The sequence below is a fragment of the Monodelphis domestica genome, chromosome 1, assembly GCF_027887165.1.
Source record: "Monodelphis domestica isolate mMonDom1 chromosome 1, mMonDom1.pri, whole genome shotgun sequence".
In the NCBI taxonomy this organism is placed as follows: domain Eukaryota; kingdom Metazoa; phylum Chordata; class Mammalia; order Didelphimorphia; family Didelphidae; genus Monodelphis; species Monodelphis domestica.
The window spans coordinates 472,567,781-472,584,371 of NC_077227.1; the positions used below are offsets into that span (position 1 = coordinate 472,567,781).

The 16,591-nt window shown below is 43.3% G+C and overlaps 1 protein-coding gene across 2 annotated transcripts in view; it reads left to right on the plus strand.

Annotated features, from left to right (window-relative positions):
* Positions 1-16,591, plus strand: part of AGPAT2 (1-acylglycerol-3-phosphate O-acyltransferase 2) — a 35,879-nt gene that overhangs the window by 7,673 nt on the left and 11,615 nt on the right. Inside the window, exons 2-6 of one of the 2 annotated variants that reach the window (XM_001372609.4) lie at positions 5,419-5,552; positions 6,746-6,921; positions 7,293-7,388; positions 10,944-11,016; positions 14,065-15,897. In XM_001372609.4, coding sequence (XP_001372646.3) covers positions 5,419-5,552; positions 6,746-6,921; positions 7,293-7,388; positions 10,944-11,016; positions 14,065-14,237 — 652 coding nt within the window. In that variant the 3' untranslated portion in view covers positions 14,238-15,897. Of the gene's footprint in view, positions 1-5,418; positions 5,553-6,745; positions 6,922-7,292; positions 7,389-10,943; positions 11,017-14,064; positions 15,898-16,591 lie in introns of those variants that run through there. The other variant, XM_056812684.1, reaches the window with a different exon arrangement.

The following is a 16,591-nucleotide window of genomic DNA, read 5'->3' on the forward strand; positions in this document are numbered from 1 at the left end:
AGATTCTATTATTTATTTTGGGCAACCTCTTTGGGCCTCAGTTTTCTCATCTGTAAAATAATAGATTTGGACTACATGGCCTCCAATGGCCCTTCTACCTCCAAATCTATGATGAGACACAGTACTGCTCACTATTGGTTGACTTATATATCTAAGTTAAAGGGAATTAGAAAAGTTAGAAACTAGAGGATTATCAGCTCTGCTCATAGAAATTATTAACTTTAGTAATTTATTTAGAAATAGATTACCTTTCTAGGAATCATGGTACAAGAAGATGCTGTTAGGCTGCCTCCCTGGAGGGAAGATAGTCATCTAGAAAGTGAGCCAAATTGAAGGTTTTTTGGTGACTTTTTTTTTTTTGGTTGGGGGGGGGGGTTGGATAAGTGTCATTGGTCTGGATGCCAAGGGGCAGGGAGAGAGAATTTACTAAGTTTTTACTATGTTCCAAGCACTCTACTAAGCATGAGGGGCACAAAAAAAAGTAAAAAAGGGTAAAAACACAGACCCTACTTTCAAAGAGCTCACATTCTAAAAAGGGACATAACATACAAGATATATCACTGTAGAAGCAGATCATCTCATAGGAAAGACACTAATTGAATGGGGGGAAAAGAATGATAAAAAAAAAATCTCCAGCAGGAGGTGGGATATGAAGGGGAAGAAGGAGAACTTTCTTGGCATGGGAGAAATCCAGTTGAAAGGTCTGGGGTCAAGAGATGGGATTGAGGAATGGCCAGATTCTCTAGATGGCAAAGTACATGAAGCAGGGTAAAATTTAAGATAACCAGAAAGGTAGAAAGGTAGAAAGTGGCCCGGTTGGTGGAGGGGTTTAAATGTGAAGAGAAAAAAAGTCAAAAAAAGTCTTTCTTTTGATCCTGGAGATCATAGCCACTGGAATTCATCAAGTCAGATAATGAGTTCTGTTTTGGACCTGTTGAGTTGAGATGATTATAACATTTCCAGTTCAAGATATAAAATGCTGTTGGTGGCAGTTGAGATTAGAGGTCAGGAAAGAGGTTGGACCTAAAAATAAATAGATCTCAACATAAACAAGATCTTTGAACCCTTGAGAACTGATGAAATCACTAAGATAGTAGAAGGGGAAGAGAAGAGGACCTAGGAATGAGAAACCCACAATTTGTGGGGGAAAGAGTGGTCAGAAAAGTAAGAGGAGAATCAAAAGATTAGTGTCATCAAAACTTACACTGGAGAAAGTGTCAAAGAGAAGATGATCAACAGTATCAAAGACTACAAGAGGGGTCAAGGAGGAGGATTGGATTTGGCAATTAAGAGATCTTCCCATTATTTTGAATAGAGCAGTTTCAGTTGAATGATGAGATCAGAAGCCAGACTTGCAAAAGGTTTAGAATAGAATGAGAGGAAAGAAAGAGGAGAAAGCAAAAACCAGTCTGTGAATCAAGCATAGAAGACTTTCTCCAGGTGTTTATCCATAAAAGGAAGGAGAGATATCGACCAGTGACTTGCAGGGTAGCTGAATTAAATGAGGGTTATTAAGGATGGAGAAGACATGGGCATTTTTGGAGACAGTGGATAGGAAGAGGTTGGAGATTAATTGGGATGATGAAGAAGACAGACAGGGATAGCCTCAAAGGTACAGAGAAGGGTTTTTCATGGCTAGAAGGGTTGCCTCTATAGGTGAGACAAGGGTGAAAGATATAATGGGTGTATATGACTGATGTGAGATGAGGAAGGGGTGAATAGGGAGAAGCACATATCAAATGGCCTCCATCATTTTTCCTGAATTATGAAGCAAAGCCTTCAGCTGAGAAGGTGGAAGGAAATGATATTGGGACACTTGAGGAGGGGTGACGAGTTCAGACTAGCAAATATGGTGAGTAGGAGAGTGAACTGATTAGAAATGTGTTGAAAAGATTAACTTGCTGAAATTAGGCCTAGTAGAGATTATGTAAACTTGCAGTTGACTGACTTAATAGCAAGATTTCATGGGCTCTATTCAGCAGTATGTGAATGGGATCAAAGGCAGCAGATTGAGTGTTCAAAAGTTGGGGTTTTTTAAGGCACAAATCAACAGTGTTGAGAAATAATAAAGTTGATAATGAGATAAAGAAAAGAGTGTCACTAGTGCAAGGATGGTCCCTTAGGAAGGAACTCAGTGGCTGAGGAATTGGTCTTTATGGTGACGATGAAAAATAGGCTAAAGGGAATAATGCAGAAAGAAAGATGTAGCAATAAAAGATTATGACCAGATAAAATAATTGTGTATTTCGTGAATATAGGAGTGGAGCCCTTCTGGGTGGTAGTAATGTCAAGGGCATGACTGTCTTTGTATGAAAGAGCCAAGGTAGATTAGAGAAATGGGTATGTTGAAGTCCATCCCCTAAATATTAGGGCTGGAGTTAGGACAAAGAGAGACTGTGAGCCAGTCACTGAACCTTTTGAGGAAGAAAAGAGAGAGACAGAAATTTAAAAATTATATTTCAGGCCAATGTCCAATTATTCAAATTAAATTGACCAAAAATTGACCAGCAAAATTAGATCAGGAACAATAAACTTCCCTGCTGTGGGAGGAATTATATAGTGTAGCTGAAGGTCTTGCTACCAGGCCTCTGTTAGTTATGTGACCAGTTTCATATGAGTGGGACAAGTTGCACGTGGGTTTCGTTCTATACATTTGAAACCTGAGAAGACCATAAGGTGGAAGCTAGATGGCTCAGTGGATAGTCCTGGGCCTAAAGTCAGGAAGACTCAACTTTGAGTTTAAATCTGGCTTCAGACACTTATTAGCTGTATAACTCTGGGCAAGTCACTTCACTCTGTTTGCCTCAGTTTCCTCATCTATAAAAAGAGCTGGAGAAGGAAATGGCAAACCCCTCCGATATCTTTGCCCAGAAAACCCCAAAAGGGGTCAAGAAGAGTCAGACCTGACTGAAAAAATGGAACAACTCCAAGGAGCTCCTTGTTTCTCGAGACTCCTTTGGAAAGTCATGCTTTTCTCATCTCTGAATCTCTGCCCTTCCGTTTTAAGACCAGACTATAGTGCCTTTCCTCTAAAAGGCCTACTACATGTAAAAAATAGCATGACTTCTTTCCAAAGCCCCTGAAGTCCTGATGATCCAGGAGAACCATCACCTATCTGAACTCTGAAACCCTATTTTTAAAATGGACACAAGGACCATTCCTACCAGGATAGCCCTCCCTGCTCCCATTGGATAATAGCCCTTGAGCTTGACATGATTATTCTAGCTGCCTCCAGGGCTGTGGCAGAAATAAGACTATAGGCTCAGTTGGAAAGGGTAGGCTCAGTTGGAAAGGGACCACAGTTCTCTTTTCCTTCTGGACCCTACCTAGAATCCAGTTGTCTCATCATGCCCCAATAGAGATGTTATCACAGAATGTCAAAGTTAGGGAGGGGCTTCTGAGCCCATGTAACCCTTATCCAATCCAGAACCGCTTCCACAAATAGCTAGTATTTATATAGTGCTTTAATATATTTGCAAAGAGCTTTATACCTTCTCATTTGATCCTTACTATATAGAACTCTGTGACATAGATGCTAGCATTGCCCCCCTTTTTTTTGATAGATAAGGAAAGTGAGGCACAGGGAAGTTAAATATTGATTCTAAGATGGAAGGTAAGGGTTTAAAAAAAATGTTGAGTAACAAGATTTCATTCACTCTTTTTCCTCACTGAATTTCAGTGATTACTGACTTGAGATGTTACTTACTGCCTGAAAGAGAAACTCAAGTCTATAAGACAGTTGCTTTTATTATCCCCATTTTATCATTGAGAAATTTGAGGTAGATAAAAGGTCGGATGACTTGCCTAAGGTCACATAGCTAATAAATGCTTGACATAGGATTTGAAATCTGGTCTTGTGACAGGGATAATTGAATGTTAGGCTACACATATTCTTAGCCTCCTTTCTATCAGTTTAAGTTTCTTTTCTCCCAAAGACAAAATCTCTACACTGCCTCAATTCTTCATTATCCCATTTAGGGCTAGCTGCTCAAGAAACCTTAGAAATCATCTAAGTCCAACCTTCTCAATTTGCAGATGCAGAAATGCAGTCCATGAGAAATAAATTGAGTTGCCAAAGGTCAGAAAGGTAGAAGTGGCAAAGCCAGAATTTGTACCCAGGGCCTCTTTCTCCAAAGCTAGGGCTCTTTCCACTGATCATTGTCTCATCACCACACTCAGTTATTTGAATCTGTCCCAGAACTGCCTAGACCAGTGATGGTGAACCTTTAGGGGACTGAATGCCCAAATGGCATTCCTCACACGCGTGTGAGCCACCCCTTTACCCTAGACAAGGGAGGGAGGAAGCACTTCCATTGGCTGCTAGGCAGAGGGGTGGGGGAATGTGAGAAACACCCTCAGGCACATGGAGGGGGCAGCCCCCCCATGCCATAGACTCCCAACGTGGGTCTAGAGGAATCTCACCCATGACCACTATTCCTCTGAATTTTCTCTCTTCCCTCTAGCTCTGATAAAACTGCTCAGTGATATTGAGATAGTTAAGGGATTCATGCTGCTTCCTAAAATGAATACCTAAAATGTGTGCTTGCACAATTACTGGCTCCAAAAGACCTTCAAACTTCCCTTTGATCAAACTGTCACCCTATGGAGAAGTCAGCACAGGTCTTGGAGCCAGAACAAGGAAAATAAAATCTCTTCTCCCACCTCCCTATCCCACCCCTCCACCCCTCCAAGATAGGTATTACCATGCCCATTTTCCAGTTGAAAAAACTGTGCCCAGAAAAGTGAATGAACTTTGGGGTCACATAGTGAAGTCTGTGGCAGAACAAAGATTAGAATATAACCTTCCTGATTTCTAGTCCATGGTTCTTTCCAGTACATTGAATCTCAGTACCAGTATAATTTGTGTGTCTCTCCTTTCTGTCCTCTAACTTGTGTTTATTTATTTTTCTTTGTTTTTGCCTTAGCCCAATTACCCAAACTGGTCTGTTGCTTTGGCCTCTCCTAAAGCAGGAAGGGAAAGAAGGAAGAAAATAAGCATTTATTAAGTGCCCAATATTTACCAGACATATCACTAATAGTTGACCTCAAAACTCTAAGGTAGTTGCTATATTAATCCCCTTTTTATAGTTGAAGAAATGGAAGCAGACAGAGGTTCAAGGACTTGACTGAATAACAACCAGCATTTATATAGCATTTCCTGTTCTAGACACTGGGCCAAGGGCTTTATAATTATTATCTAATTTGATCCTGGGAAATAGATATACTATTATTGTCTCCCTTTACAAATGAGGAAACAGAGGGGAACAGGTTAAATAACTTGTCCATAGTCACACAGCTAGTAAGTGTCTGAGGATGGATTTGAACTTGAATCTTCCTGTCTCCAGGTTCTCATACTCTCTCCACTGAACTGTCTCTGGGGAGTGGAGGAACTTACAGTAACTGTCCTCTCTCCTATAGAATCGTCAAGAAATTTGTCCGAGTTTTTAAGTACTTTTATGGCCTTCGGTTGGAGGCACACGGTGTGGAGAAGCTGCATGATGACAAGCCATGTGTCATCATCTCTAACCACCAGAGCATCTTGGATATGATAGGTAAGCTGGGCCCTCCTGGATTTTGGGTTAAGGGTAGGAAAACTTAGAAGAACAGTGCTTACAAACGGCTTTTTAGCAAATCCTCCCTGCCCACATTTCACAAACTACTTAGCTTAAATGAGAGGTGGGTTGCTAAGGGAAGCAGTTATTTTAAGTGGAAAAAGGAACCTGGATCTGGATGGGACAAAGAAGGTTGCTCATTGGAAGGGGTCAGGATCTATGGGTTAGTTTGCTTGCGTCTTTGTATACAAGTTTTTTATTGGCAACTCTGGCCTCAGATCAAAGCTGCTCCTAGACCATGAAAAGAGATGGGAAGCAAATAAAGTTATTAAATTATATTTCATTTCACAAAAATGTAGTTCATAAGTGATTTTATTTGGGATTCCATCACATTTTATGTATTTGATTGGATTTGTTAATATCGTTAGTAATTACTTTTTTTAATTCTTTTTTTTTAACCTTTATCTTCTGTCTTAGAATCCATACCAAGTATCATTTGCAAGGCAGAAGGTTGGTAAGGGCTAGGCAATTGGCATTATGTGACTTGCCCGGGGTCACATAGCTAAGAAGTGTTGGAAGTCACATTTGAACCTATGACCTCTCACCACCTAAAAAATTCTTCTTTAAAAAAAGGTCTTTTGGGGGGGCAGCTGGGTGGCTCAGTGGTGGGAGAGCCAGGCCTAAAGATGGAAGGTCCTAGGTTCAAATGTGGCATCAGACACTTCCTAACTGTGTGACTCTGGACAAGTCACTCGACCCCCATTGCCTAGCCCTGATCACTCTTCTGCCTTAGAACCAATACATATTATTGATTCTAAGAAGATAAGGTTTTTTTTTTTAATTAAAAAAAATTTCTAAAGGCCTTTTTATTGTCTTGAGATTTTTTTTAACCCCCTGAACACATTAGTTTGACATTTAAGTCCCTCCTACAATTTGGCCATAGTTAACCTTCATGCTTCCTTTCATGGCTTTTTTACTCTCCATAAAATCTGTACTATAGCCCATCTGAATTGTTCAGTATTTCTAAGACTTTCCCTGGTGTGAAAGCACTGTCATCTCCATGTCCTTGTTTATTCATTTTGTTCCCTCTGCCCAGAACAAAATTATTTCAGTCTCTGAGTTTACTGTATCTGGGAGTTTCTAGAATGGATTGTTCCTTTCCTTTTCTCTCTGTGACTCTGCCCTGGCTTTAGGTATGATGGAGATCCTCCCAAAAAACTGCATCCAGATTGCCAAGCGAGAGCTGGTTTTCGCAGGCCCTGTGGGCCTAATCATGTACCTTGGAGGTGTCATCTTCATCAATAGAAAGCAGACAAGCACAGCCATGTCAGTGATGGGGGAAGTGGGTGACATCTTGGTTAAGGAGAATGTGAGTCTGACTTGGTGTCAAAGGGGACCTTACTGAAGGGGAGGTGGGACATGGTAGAAATTGGACATTGCTATTTCTAGAACCTGAGGGCACTAGGTTCTGGATCTATCTCTGTACTAACTAGGTATGTGACTTTAATAAAATTACAGAGGGGTTAGTATCTGAGGCTCATTTTTTCTGATGTGCTCGAGCAAGGACTGACTGACCCCTTACCTCAGATGCTTTGGAAGGGATTCCTACAGAAGGTGGGAGTGAGGACAAGAGAGTCTTTGGGGTCTCTTCACAAAGCTAAGATTCTAGAATTCTGGGATCTTCAAAAGGTTAATAGCAGAGATAAACTTTTTTCTCTCTTTTTTTCCCTCTTCTGACAGCTAAAAGTGTGGATTTATCCTGAGGGCACACGAAATGGAAGTTATGACATGTTGCCATTCAAGAAGGGTGCCTTTTATGTGGCTGTCCAGGCCCAGGTGACGCATTTGGGGACAAGTTGGGAGAAGGCTTTTTTAAAGACCATCTTTTGGGGAGGGTAGGATTTGGGGTGAGAGAGAAGGAAGAGGCAGTTGTGGCAATCGAGAACACAGTATTATTTTTGTCTGTTTATCTTTAGTGCCTGGGACACAGCACACACTAAATAACTGATGAATAAAAAAAGCCGACTTTTCCTTCTCCCCACAGTCTTCAAAATCTCAAACTTTATACCTGGCCAGTCAATGAATCTTTTCTCAATATCACTCAATATATCTTCCTCTAGATCCTCAAGATCACTCAATAATAATTCCTCTAGAAGTAGGAGAGACAATCAATAAAAATTATGTGCCAGGCACCTATGCTAAATGTTAGAAATATAAAAGAAGCAAAAAAAAAGAAATATAAAAGAAGCAGAGATAGTCTCCTGCCTTCTAGGAGCTCCCAGTCTAACAAACACACAAATACAAACAACCTATACAGAGACTAAATAGGAAAGAATTAACAGAAGGAAGGCACTAGAATTAGGAGGAATTCAGAAAAACTTTCTGAAGAAGGCAAGATTTTTAGCTGAAACTTAAAGGAAGCCATGAAGCAGAACTGAAGAGGGAGGGAAATTCCAGGAATGGGAGAAGAACCAGATAAGAGATGGAATGTCATAGAATAGCAAGCAGGTTAGTGTCACTGGATCCAAGGGCACGTGGCGAGAGAGGTAAGGTGTAAGAAAATGGGAAAGGAAGGAGGAAACTAGGTTATGAAGGGCTTGAATGTCAAGTAGAGGATTTTTATATTTGATCCCAAAGGCAATAGGGAGCCATGGCAGTTTATTGAGTTAGGGGAGTGACATGGTTGGATATGCATTTATTCGTCAAGCAGACAGTGGACTGGAGTTGGGGAGAGACTTGAGGCACAAAGGCTATGCAGTAGTCTTAAGTGTAAGCTGATGATTGCATCTCTGTGGTGGCAGTATAGAAGAGAGGGAGGGGCATAGTTAAGAGATATTGCAAAGTTGAAATTGACAGACATTAGCAAGAGATTGGATGTGGGGAGTGAGAGAGAGGGAGGAATCCAGGTTTTGAGCCTGGGGAATTGGGAGGATGTTTTTGCCCTCTACAGAATCTGGGAAGGTAGGAGGCAAGGAGGATATAGGAGGAAAGATAATGAATTCCATTTTGGATATATTGAGTATAAGATGTCTACTGGACCTCTAGTTTGAGATGTCTGAAAAAGGCAGTTGGAAATGCAAGTTTGGAGGTTAGTAGAGAGTTTGGGGTGACCTAAGTAGAATCATCAGCATGGACATGGTCATTAAGTCCATGGGTGTTGGTGGGAACTGATGAGACCGCCAAGGGAAATCATATAGAAGGAAAAGAGAAGAGGGCCTCGTAGAGAGACCTGAGAGATGCCTATGGTTAAAGGGCATGATCTGGAGATGAATCCAGCAAAGAAAACTGAGAAGGAGCAGTCAGGTAGGAGGAGAACCAAGAGAGAATGATTAAAAGCTAAAGAGAATATTAAGGAGGAAAGAGTGATCAGCTGTGTCAAAGGCTACAGAGAATTCAAGGAGAATGAGGATTGAGAAAAGGCCACTGGATTTGGCAACTAAAAGATCAGTGGTAACTTTGGAGAGAGCAATTCCAAAAGAATGATAAGGTTGGAAGCCATATTGTAAGGTGCTAAGAAGAGATCCAGGGGAGTGGAACTGGAGGCACCTATTGTAGATGGCCTTTTCTAGAAGTTTAGCCACAAAGGGAAGAAGCAATGTAAGGCAGTCGTTAGCAGGAGTAGAAGGGTCTAGTGAGGATATTTTTGTGGATGGGGGAGACATGGGTATTTGTATAGGTGATAGTGAATGAGCCTGTACATAGGGAAAGATTGAAAACTAGTATTAGAGTAGAGGTGCAAGATGGGGCAATCAGAGGACACTGGGAAAAAGTGGGATCATTTAAGCAAATAAGAGGGGTTAGCCTTGAAAGGAATATGGTCCCCTCCTGTGAAATGGGTGAAGGAAGGGATAATGGTGGAAGGCATCTGAGTAAAAGGAAATGTTTGTAAGATAAGGGGATTTGAGGGTTCTTGATTGTGGAGGTAGTATATTCATGGGTGACGGGTTCAGAGGAGTAACTCTTTGGTGTGTGTGACTAAGGTGGACTGAGGTTATAGTTCATGGACGTGAGTAGGCTGAGGAACTTAATGATTAGAGAGTTTGAGGGGGAGCTATATGTGTGTTTAAGTTCCTCTAGTATAAGAGCAGGAGCTGGAGAACAGAGAAAAATTTCGATCCATGTACTTGAACTCATTGAGGAAGCAAAGGGGGAGTGACTTAGAGATCTTTAGACAACAGCTACTAGGATTTTGATTGGGAGCTAGTTATGAATAACATGAACCTCAGAGAAGGAGAAGTGATTGAGGGATAGATAAGGGGAGAACCTAGAACTGGGAGTGAGGAGCAAAGAATATCCCAACCCTCCTGCCTTGACCAGTGAGCTAAGGGTAATGAGTGAAGATGCAACCAGAAATAAACTGGCACTTAAAGGGGCTACCAGAGAAGCTCTGTCATTAGTGGGGAGCCAGGTTTCAGTAATAACTAGTAGTTAGAAGAAATAAAGGAAGAAAAGATTTAGGATGAAGGGAAATTTGTTGCCCATGAAAAAGGCATGCCAGAGGATGAAGTGAAAGGGCTGGGTGGCGTTTCATTGAAACTTTGGGGTGGGAGGTTTGAGGGGGTTTGGAATGAGGAATTGGTTGGTGGTTGGTTTGAGGAAAGGGAATTTGGGTGATGACCTACAGAGGTTCAGAATCACTGGGACGTGAAGAGTATGAACAGGGTAAGAAAATCATCATTTAGGTAGAGGATGCCATCCCACTTCCCAAAGGAGGCTGGAGATCAGGCTAGAGATGAGTCAGAAAAGGACTGAACCTTCGATGAAAATTGGACCAGATTTGACTGTTCAGACTGATGTCTCAGCAGCAGAGGGCTTCTGGATTGGTGTCTATCTCTTGGCTCTTGTGGAAAGGTCATAAGATAGTGAACTCCATTATTAACTTTGTTTTTAAAGCTTCTTCAGCTAATGCCCATTGGCCATGGGGTTCCTGAAGGTGGAGAAATCTTTTTGATGGAAAGAAGGATATTGTTTCTGGAGGGGCTAGGACCGTTCAAGCAAATAGTCCTTAAAAAAGGTCTAGAAATGGCATAGGTAGCACATGATCTTATTTACCACCTCAGTGGCTTTCATTGGCTTTGCTCCACAGATGCCAAGGAAAAACGCATATGGGAAAGGGGTAGGATGGTAGTATTTTAGTTTTATTGGGCAGCAAATAAAGACTGAGTGACTGGGCTAGACTTTTTCTCTCAGGCTTATCCTTGGGGGAAGGGAGTAGTTTGAACCTTTTTATAAATGAGTAGTTCCCCTGGGCCTAGTGCCAAGGGAGTATCCCTAAGAGGGATGCCTGAGGCCAAAGGGAAGGAGGCTTGTAGTCTGTCCCACTGTGAGAGCCTCCACCTCTTGTCTCAATCCAGTATGTTTTCATTGTTGGCTTGTTTGCCTCACTCCTAGGTGCCAATCATTCCTGTGGTATATTCGTCATTCACTTCCTTTTACCAACCAGAGAAGAAAATCTTCACATCAGGTACTTCATGTGACTCCTTGACTGCTATATATGTGAATGTGGTTTCTCTGTCTTAACTCCTTTTCTTAATCAGTTTCTCCTTTCTGAGCTGTTATGAAGGATGCTCTTAGGATCTGAGCTTCAGTCAGATTCAGTAAGGTTGGCTTTGTTTTTGAGCCCCTATACTCAGTGCTCTCATGCTTCGCCCAGGAAGGCCCACAGACCCAGGACAGCTTGAATCTTTGCTGGTACAATTGACTGGAGTGCAACTCAAATTCTCTCCCCATCTCTTAGGGCATGCCTAGGGTTGGTGATGGTGAAATAAGCCACCTAATTCCCTCCTTCCCCCACTTTACAGTTGAGGAAACGAAGGCCCAAGAAGGGAAGGAACTTGGCTTGTTCAAGGTCACACAGCTTGATTTGTGGCAGAGGTAGGATTAGAAGCTTAAACTCCTAGACTAGTATTCTTCCCATGGGATTATGCTTCTCCTTAGTTGTCCTTCCTGGGCCCTTGAAGCTTGGCTCAGAGGTCTTTCTCTACAACTTGGAGGCTAAACAAAGTGTCAGACTCACCTTCCCCTAGGGACCCAATATTCAGTGGCACAGTGCTGACTCAACATGGACAGTAGCTAGGAACCTGACCACTCTGGCATTCTTGGGCTTGGAATCCTGACTCTTGTACAGTATATACCGACTCCTTGATTATACTCAGAAGCTACAAATAGCCAGGGCATGAGCTAGGTTCAGTAGAGAAGAAAGAATTAACTTGGATCACTTGAAAGTATTTTATTTTTTAAAAAACCCTCACCTTCCATCTTGGAATCAATACTATGACAGTATTGGCAGAAGAGCAATAAGGACTAGGTAATGAGGGTCAAGTGACTTGCCCAGGGTCACCCAACTAGGAAGTGTCTGAGACCAAATGAACCCAGGACCCCTTGGCTCTAGGCCTGGCTCTCAACCCACTGAGACACCCAGCTACCCCAAGCATTTTATATAAGAATCCTTTGGTCCCCAATGAAGAAATAGAAGGAACGGGACTTTTGGTTCTTTAGACAATTGTATTCAGCCCATATCTGATACTCTACAGAGCACTTTTTATACTCATCTGCTGAAAACATCCTTGGGAAGGGTAGTAGTAGGGCCAACTGTCCCCCATTTGACAGATGAGGAAACTGAAGGGAAGAAGACTTGCACAGACTAGGCCTTGACCCCATGCCCTTCTGCCTTCCATCCCTTGTTACTGAAAACTTTATTTGTCCAGGATTGGAACCAGTGAGATTGGTATAGGCCTGATGTTAAAGGGGTGGATACCTTTCCTCAGGTGGAATACCAAGGAAGACCCTAGAAATAGAGGAGGCCTCCAGTGATTCTGGACCCCTGGGCATTCCATGGCCCCAGATTATTAGTCCAGGGATGGCTTAACACCTTTAAGTACACAGTGCGCCTGGGAGATCAGGCCAAAGAGGGTGGGCCTCACTCCTCTAATCCAAAGGAAAGAGGTGTCTGCCTTTTTCAGCTGTCTTCGACTGTCTGATCGGTCTGTGCGCTGTACTTTACTTGACCAATGAGTCTTCACTCCAGTGTGGTATAGAGTAAGGAGCTTGAGGTGGGGGTACCTCTGTGCTGGTTAAAGCACTGTCATTATCTAAGGGTCTGATTTTGAGGGAATACTCCTCCTCAAGAAGAATGTAAAATGAAAAAGCCAAGGTATCTTGGGGTGGTGGGGAAAGCAGCTGCCTTCAGAGACAGAGAACCTGGGTTCAGATTATCCCTTAACCTTCTTGAGTCATCTGTAAAATGAAGAAGTTAGACTAATTGCCTTCTGGGGTTCTTCCTAATCTATTTTCTTTTTACATTTTTTTCCCATGGTTACATGATTCTTGTTGTCTCCCTCCCCACTCCCAGAGTTGACAAGCAATTCTACTGGGTTATATGTAATTAAAAAAATTTTTTATTTTATTTTAAAATTTTGGTTCTTCCTAGTCTACATCTATGCTAGGATTCAAATACCAGCTCTAGAGCCTATAAGTCTTTGTACTGAGTATTTATCTTAGCAGTAACTTTTCTGAGCCTCAATTTCCTCATCTGTCAAATGGAGTCAGCAAGTCCTGCCCAGCTTCTCTCCCTCCTAGGATTTTTGGTGAGGTTCTATTGGGCAGTTGACAAGAGAACACTTGAGGGAAGGTCTAAAGTGCAATGCCAGAGCCATACATGGAGATTACGATGCGTGCCCTTGTCTCAAAGGTCTCCAGCTATAGAAGATTCTACTTGGCATATGAATCCTCTAAGTACTGTTTGGCCCTGCTGGGCTCTGGTACATAGGGGCAGCTGTAGCTGTACCAATACCCAGAACAGCTGCCATCTTTTCTGGACATGCTTGAGAGATAGGAAGAGAGAGGAATCCAAAGATTATGGGCCCACGCCACTGGCAGGAGCTGAAGGGGATCATCACACTGGAAGTACACAGTTTAGGGAACTGTGCTGGCACAGAAAAGTAGAATATCTACCTTCCTCATTCTTGCTGGCCAAGGCTTCCATAGAAGAGAAAACAGGAGGAAACCAGACTTGAGTCTGAGCCCAGCTAGTTGTGAGATCCTATTTCTGGTGGGAGTTACAGAAATAGCTTTGGGGGGATTGCCTTGGCATAGCCTGTGCCCAGATGGACTCTGAAATATCCTTTCCATTATGGGCATCTGCACAAATGTGTTTTATCTCTGTATATGTGTTTTATATACCAAGGGGGAGAGAGAGGTGTAATATTACCTTAAATGACTTCTCCCTCTAACAGCCTCTCTTTTATGAATCACTCTAGAATCTAGCCACAAGCTTTCTCGGATCTCTTCTCTTTCGATGGCAGCAATAAAGGGCTGTGGGTCATGCTTAGACCATGAGAACCAGTCCCTAGGATCTGTTAGGTTGGGGGGAATGGTAACAGGCAGGGTACACATCCTTGTGGTATTTTAAGAAAGGATCTGACCCAAGGCACCAAAATAACTCTAGGTTGGCTCAACCCAAGTGTCCAGAGCAATAGCAAGACACATCCCTCTCTGCCCTTCTTGTTTCCAGGGAAGATCAAAATAGAAGTCCTGGATCCAGTTAAGACGGAAGGCTTGACGGTGGAAGACATCCCAGAGTTGATAAAGACCTGCCATTCTGCCATGAAAGAGGCATTTTTCAGGATATCTGACAAGCTGAATGAAAATAGGACCAATGATCAAGCCCTACAGCCTGAGCAGTAGCCCCTAGGCACCATCCCCTGCCCCTCTGCCCAGGGTGAGAAAGGATGCACAGAGGGAACCTTCCCTTCCCCTTGCCAAATGTCTGCGGTGCTTCACCTCGGCTTTCACTCAGGGTCACCCTGTCGGGAGGCTCTCTTCTCTTCTTATTATCTTCCTTCGACCATTCCATCCCTTGACAGCCATGGATGTTGTTTCTGCCCCTCTGTGACTCCTTACACACTGGGTCCTGAGACATCCCTTCTTTTATCCTACACACTGAACAGTGAAGTCTTGTGCTGTGAGTTACCCTTCCTGGGAGGACCAGATTGCCATCTCTGTGGAGCCTGAGGTCTTACCCAGGCAGATGAGTGGCTTTTGGGGAGAATGAGGCCACTCTTTTGGGGGGCTGTATGGACTGACTCATTGGCACTGAAGTTAACATCATACCCATATCATCCTTTCTCTGCCCACTGGTATCCAGCTCAGGTATGGGAACGCATCAGCACAGCAGGTTTGAAAATGCCCGCTTCTCCTTCCTTGTTCCATGAACCCTCCTATCTCTTACAGTTCAAGTTCTGGCACTCGGAAGAGCCATGAAAGCCCCCCCCCCAGATGGACAGGCAGCCCGTGCTGCCAACAAAGGCCAAGACCCCCTTTGGTGATGCCTGAGCTCTCCCAGAGACCTAAAATTAGAGGTGGCACAGTCAGGCCCCTGAATTCCTTGGCACATTGGCACTTGGGAGGGGGGTAGTGGAGAAAGCTCTATTGGGGATTAGGACTCTTACCGATGAGGGCCAGAGCACGAAGAGGTCAGAATGCTCTCTGCTTAGGAGAGAAGTGAGAGATGGACTGAGAGATTCCGGTTCCTTCTCTCCATGACCCAAAAGACCACTGGCCTGGTTGTTAGAGATATGAGGCCTTGGAGAGTAGCTGGAGCAAGGAAAAGTTCCCCCTAGCCAGTGGGTCCTTGGTGGGGCAGGATTCAGTGGACAGCTTGGTCTTCTTCCCAAGCTAACTGTAGTCAGCCAGTCAAGGGGAATAAACTTGCAAGAGTGCATTGACTTTCTCTTGTCCTAAGTCTGAATGCCATCTGATGGCAGAGATGGCTAATTTGGCGCCCCAGAAGGGACAAAGTCCAGACCTTTGCTAGGGCTTCCAGGCATCTGTAGTGGTTTCCTGATCAGATCACCCAGGTGAAAACTCGGGAGCTTGGGGGAGGAGGAGGGAGGCCCTCAGACCAAATGTCCCCTGAATCTAGGGTTGCCAGGCAGCCTTTCAGGCTGAGGTTCTCTGGGGCTGCTCCGGTTTCACAGAGATCTTCATCCAGAGTTCAAAGTCCCTCCTCTTTATCAGTGTTTACAGAGAAGAAAAGAAGAATGGGAGCAAACGGGTGATCTGGGGGAGAGAAAGTTGGAGTATCCTGTGCCACATAGCCTAGAGTTTACATCGAATAACACTTTTACTGAGCAGGGAGGGCAAAGCCAGAGAAATTGAGTCGAGGGATTTGAGAGGGAATCCTGGCTTCTCCGCAACTTTGGGAGAGCAGCAAATGGAGTGTGTGGCTGCCTTCTGGGCTTGGATTGGAAAAGTGTCTCTGCCAAATCAGGTCTAGTTTTGTGGAAAATGTATATTTGATCTAAATTGCACCATTTTTGTTTTTCATAAAGCAATTATTTGAAAAGCTCTTTGAGTGGGAGTCACTTGTGAGAATTTTTCTAGGAATCAAAAAGATGGAAGTTTAAATTTGCCTAAAGCAGGCCTTAGGGTTTCTCTGGGTCCAAGGCACCAGGGCAGTTTTTAGGGACCTCTTGGCTGAGTTTCTGTGTCCGGGCTCAGTATTTTGGCCTTTTCTAGCCTAGAGTGATCCCAGAAAAATGGCCTATCCTGGGATGGGTGTCTTCAATAATGTCAGATGGAAAGGCTCAATGGGCCTGTGAATATATTGATATGTAGGGGACCCCCTGAGAAGTGACTCTTCACCAATTCAGGCAGCACCACTATCAACTTAAAAGAAAATTGCCTAGAACACAGAGATTCAATGACCTGCCCCGCTTCCCATATCCAGTATATTTTAGAGATGGGATTTGAATTCAGACCTTCCTGTCTGAGGGCCTGCTCTTTCCACTCAGCCTCAGTGCAAAACTAGCTGGAGAGACCTGGGTGCAAGTTTTGCCTTTGACACATGCTAGCTCTGAGCAAGTCACTTAATCTCTCTGTGGTCTAGGGAAGCTGCTACCCTTTCTTTTTTAAATAAATCCTTACTTCCTGGCTTAAAATCAATATTGTTTATTGGTTCCAAGGCAGAAGAGCCATAAGGGCTAGGCAGTGGGAATTAAGTGACTTGCTCAGGGTCACTCAGGAAGTATTTGAGGACA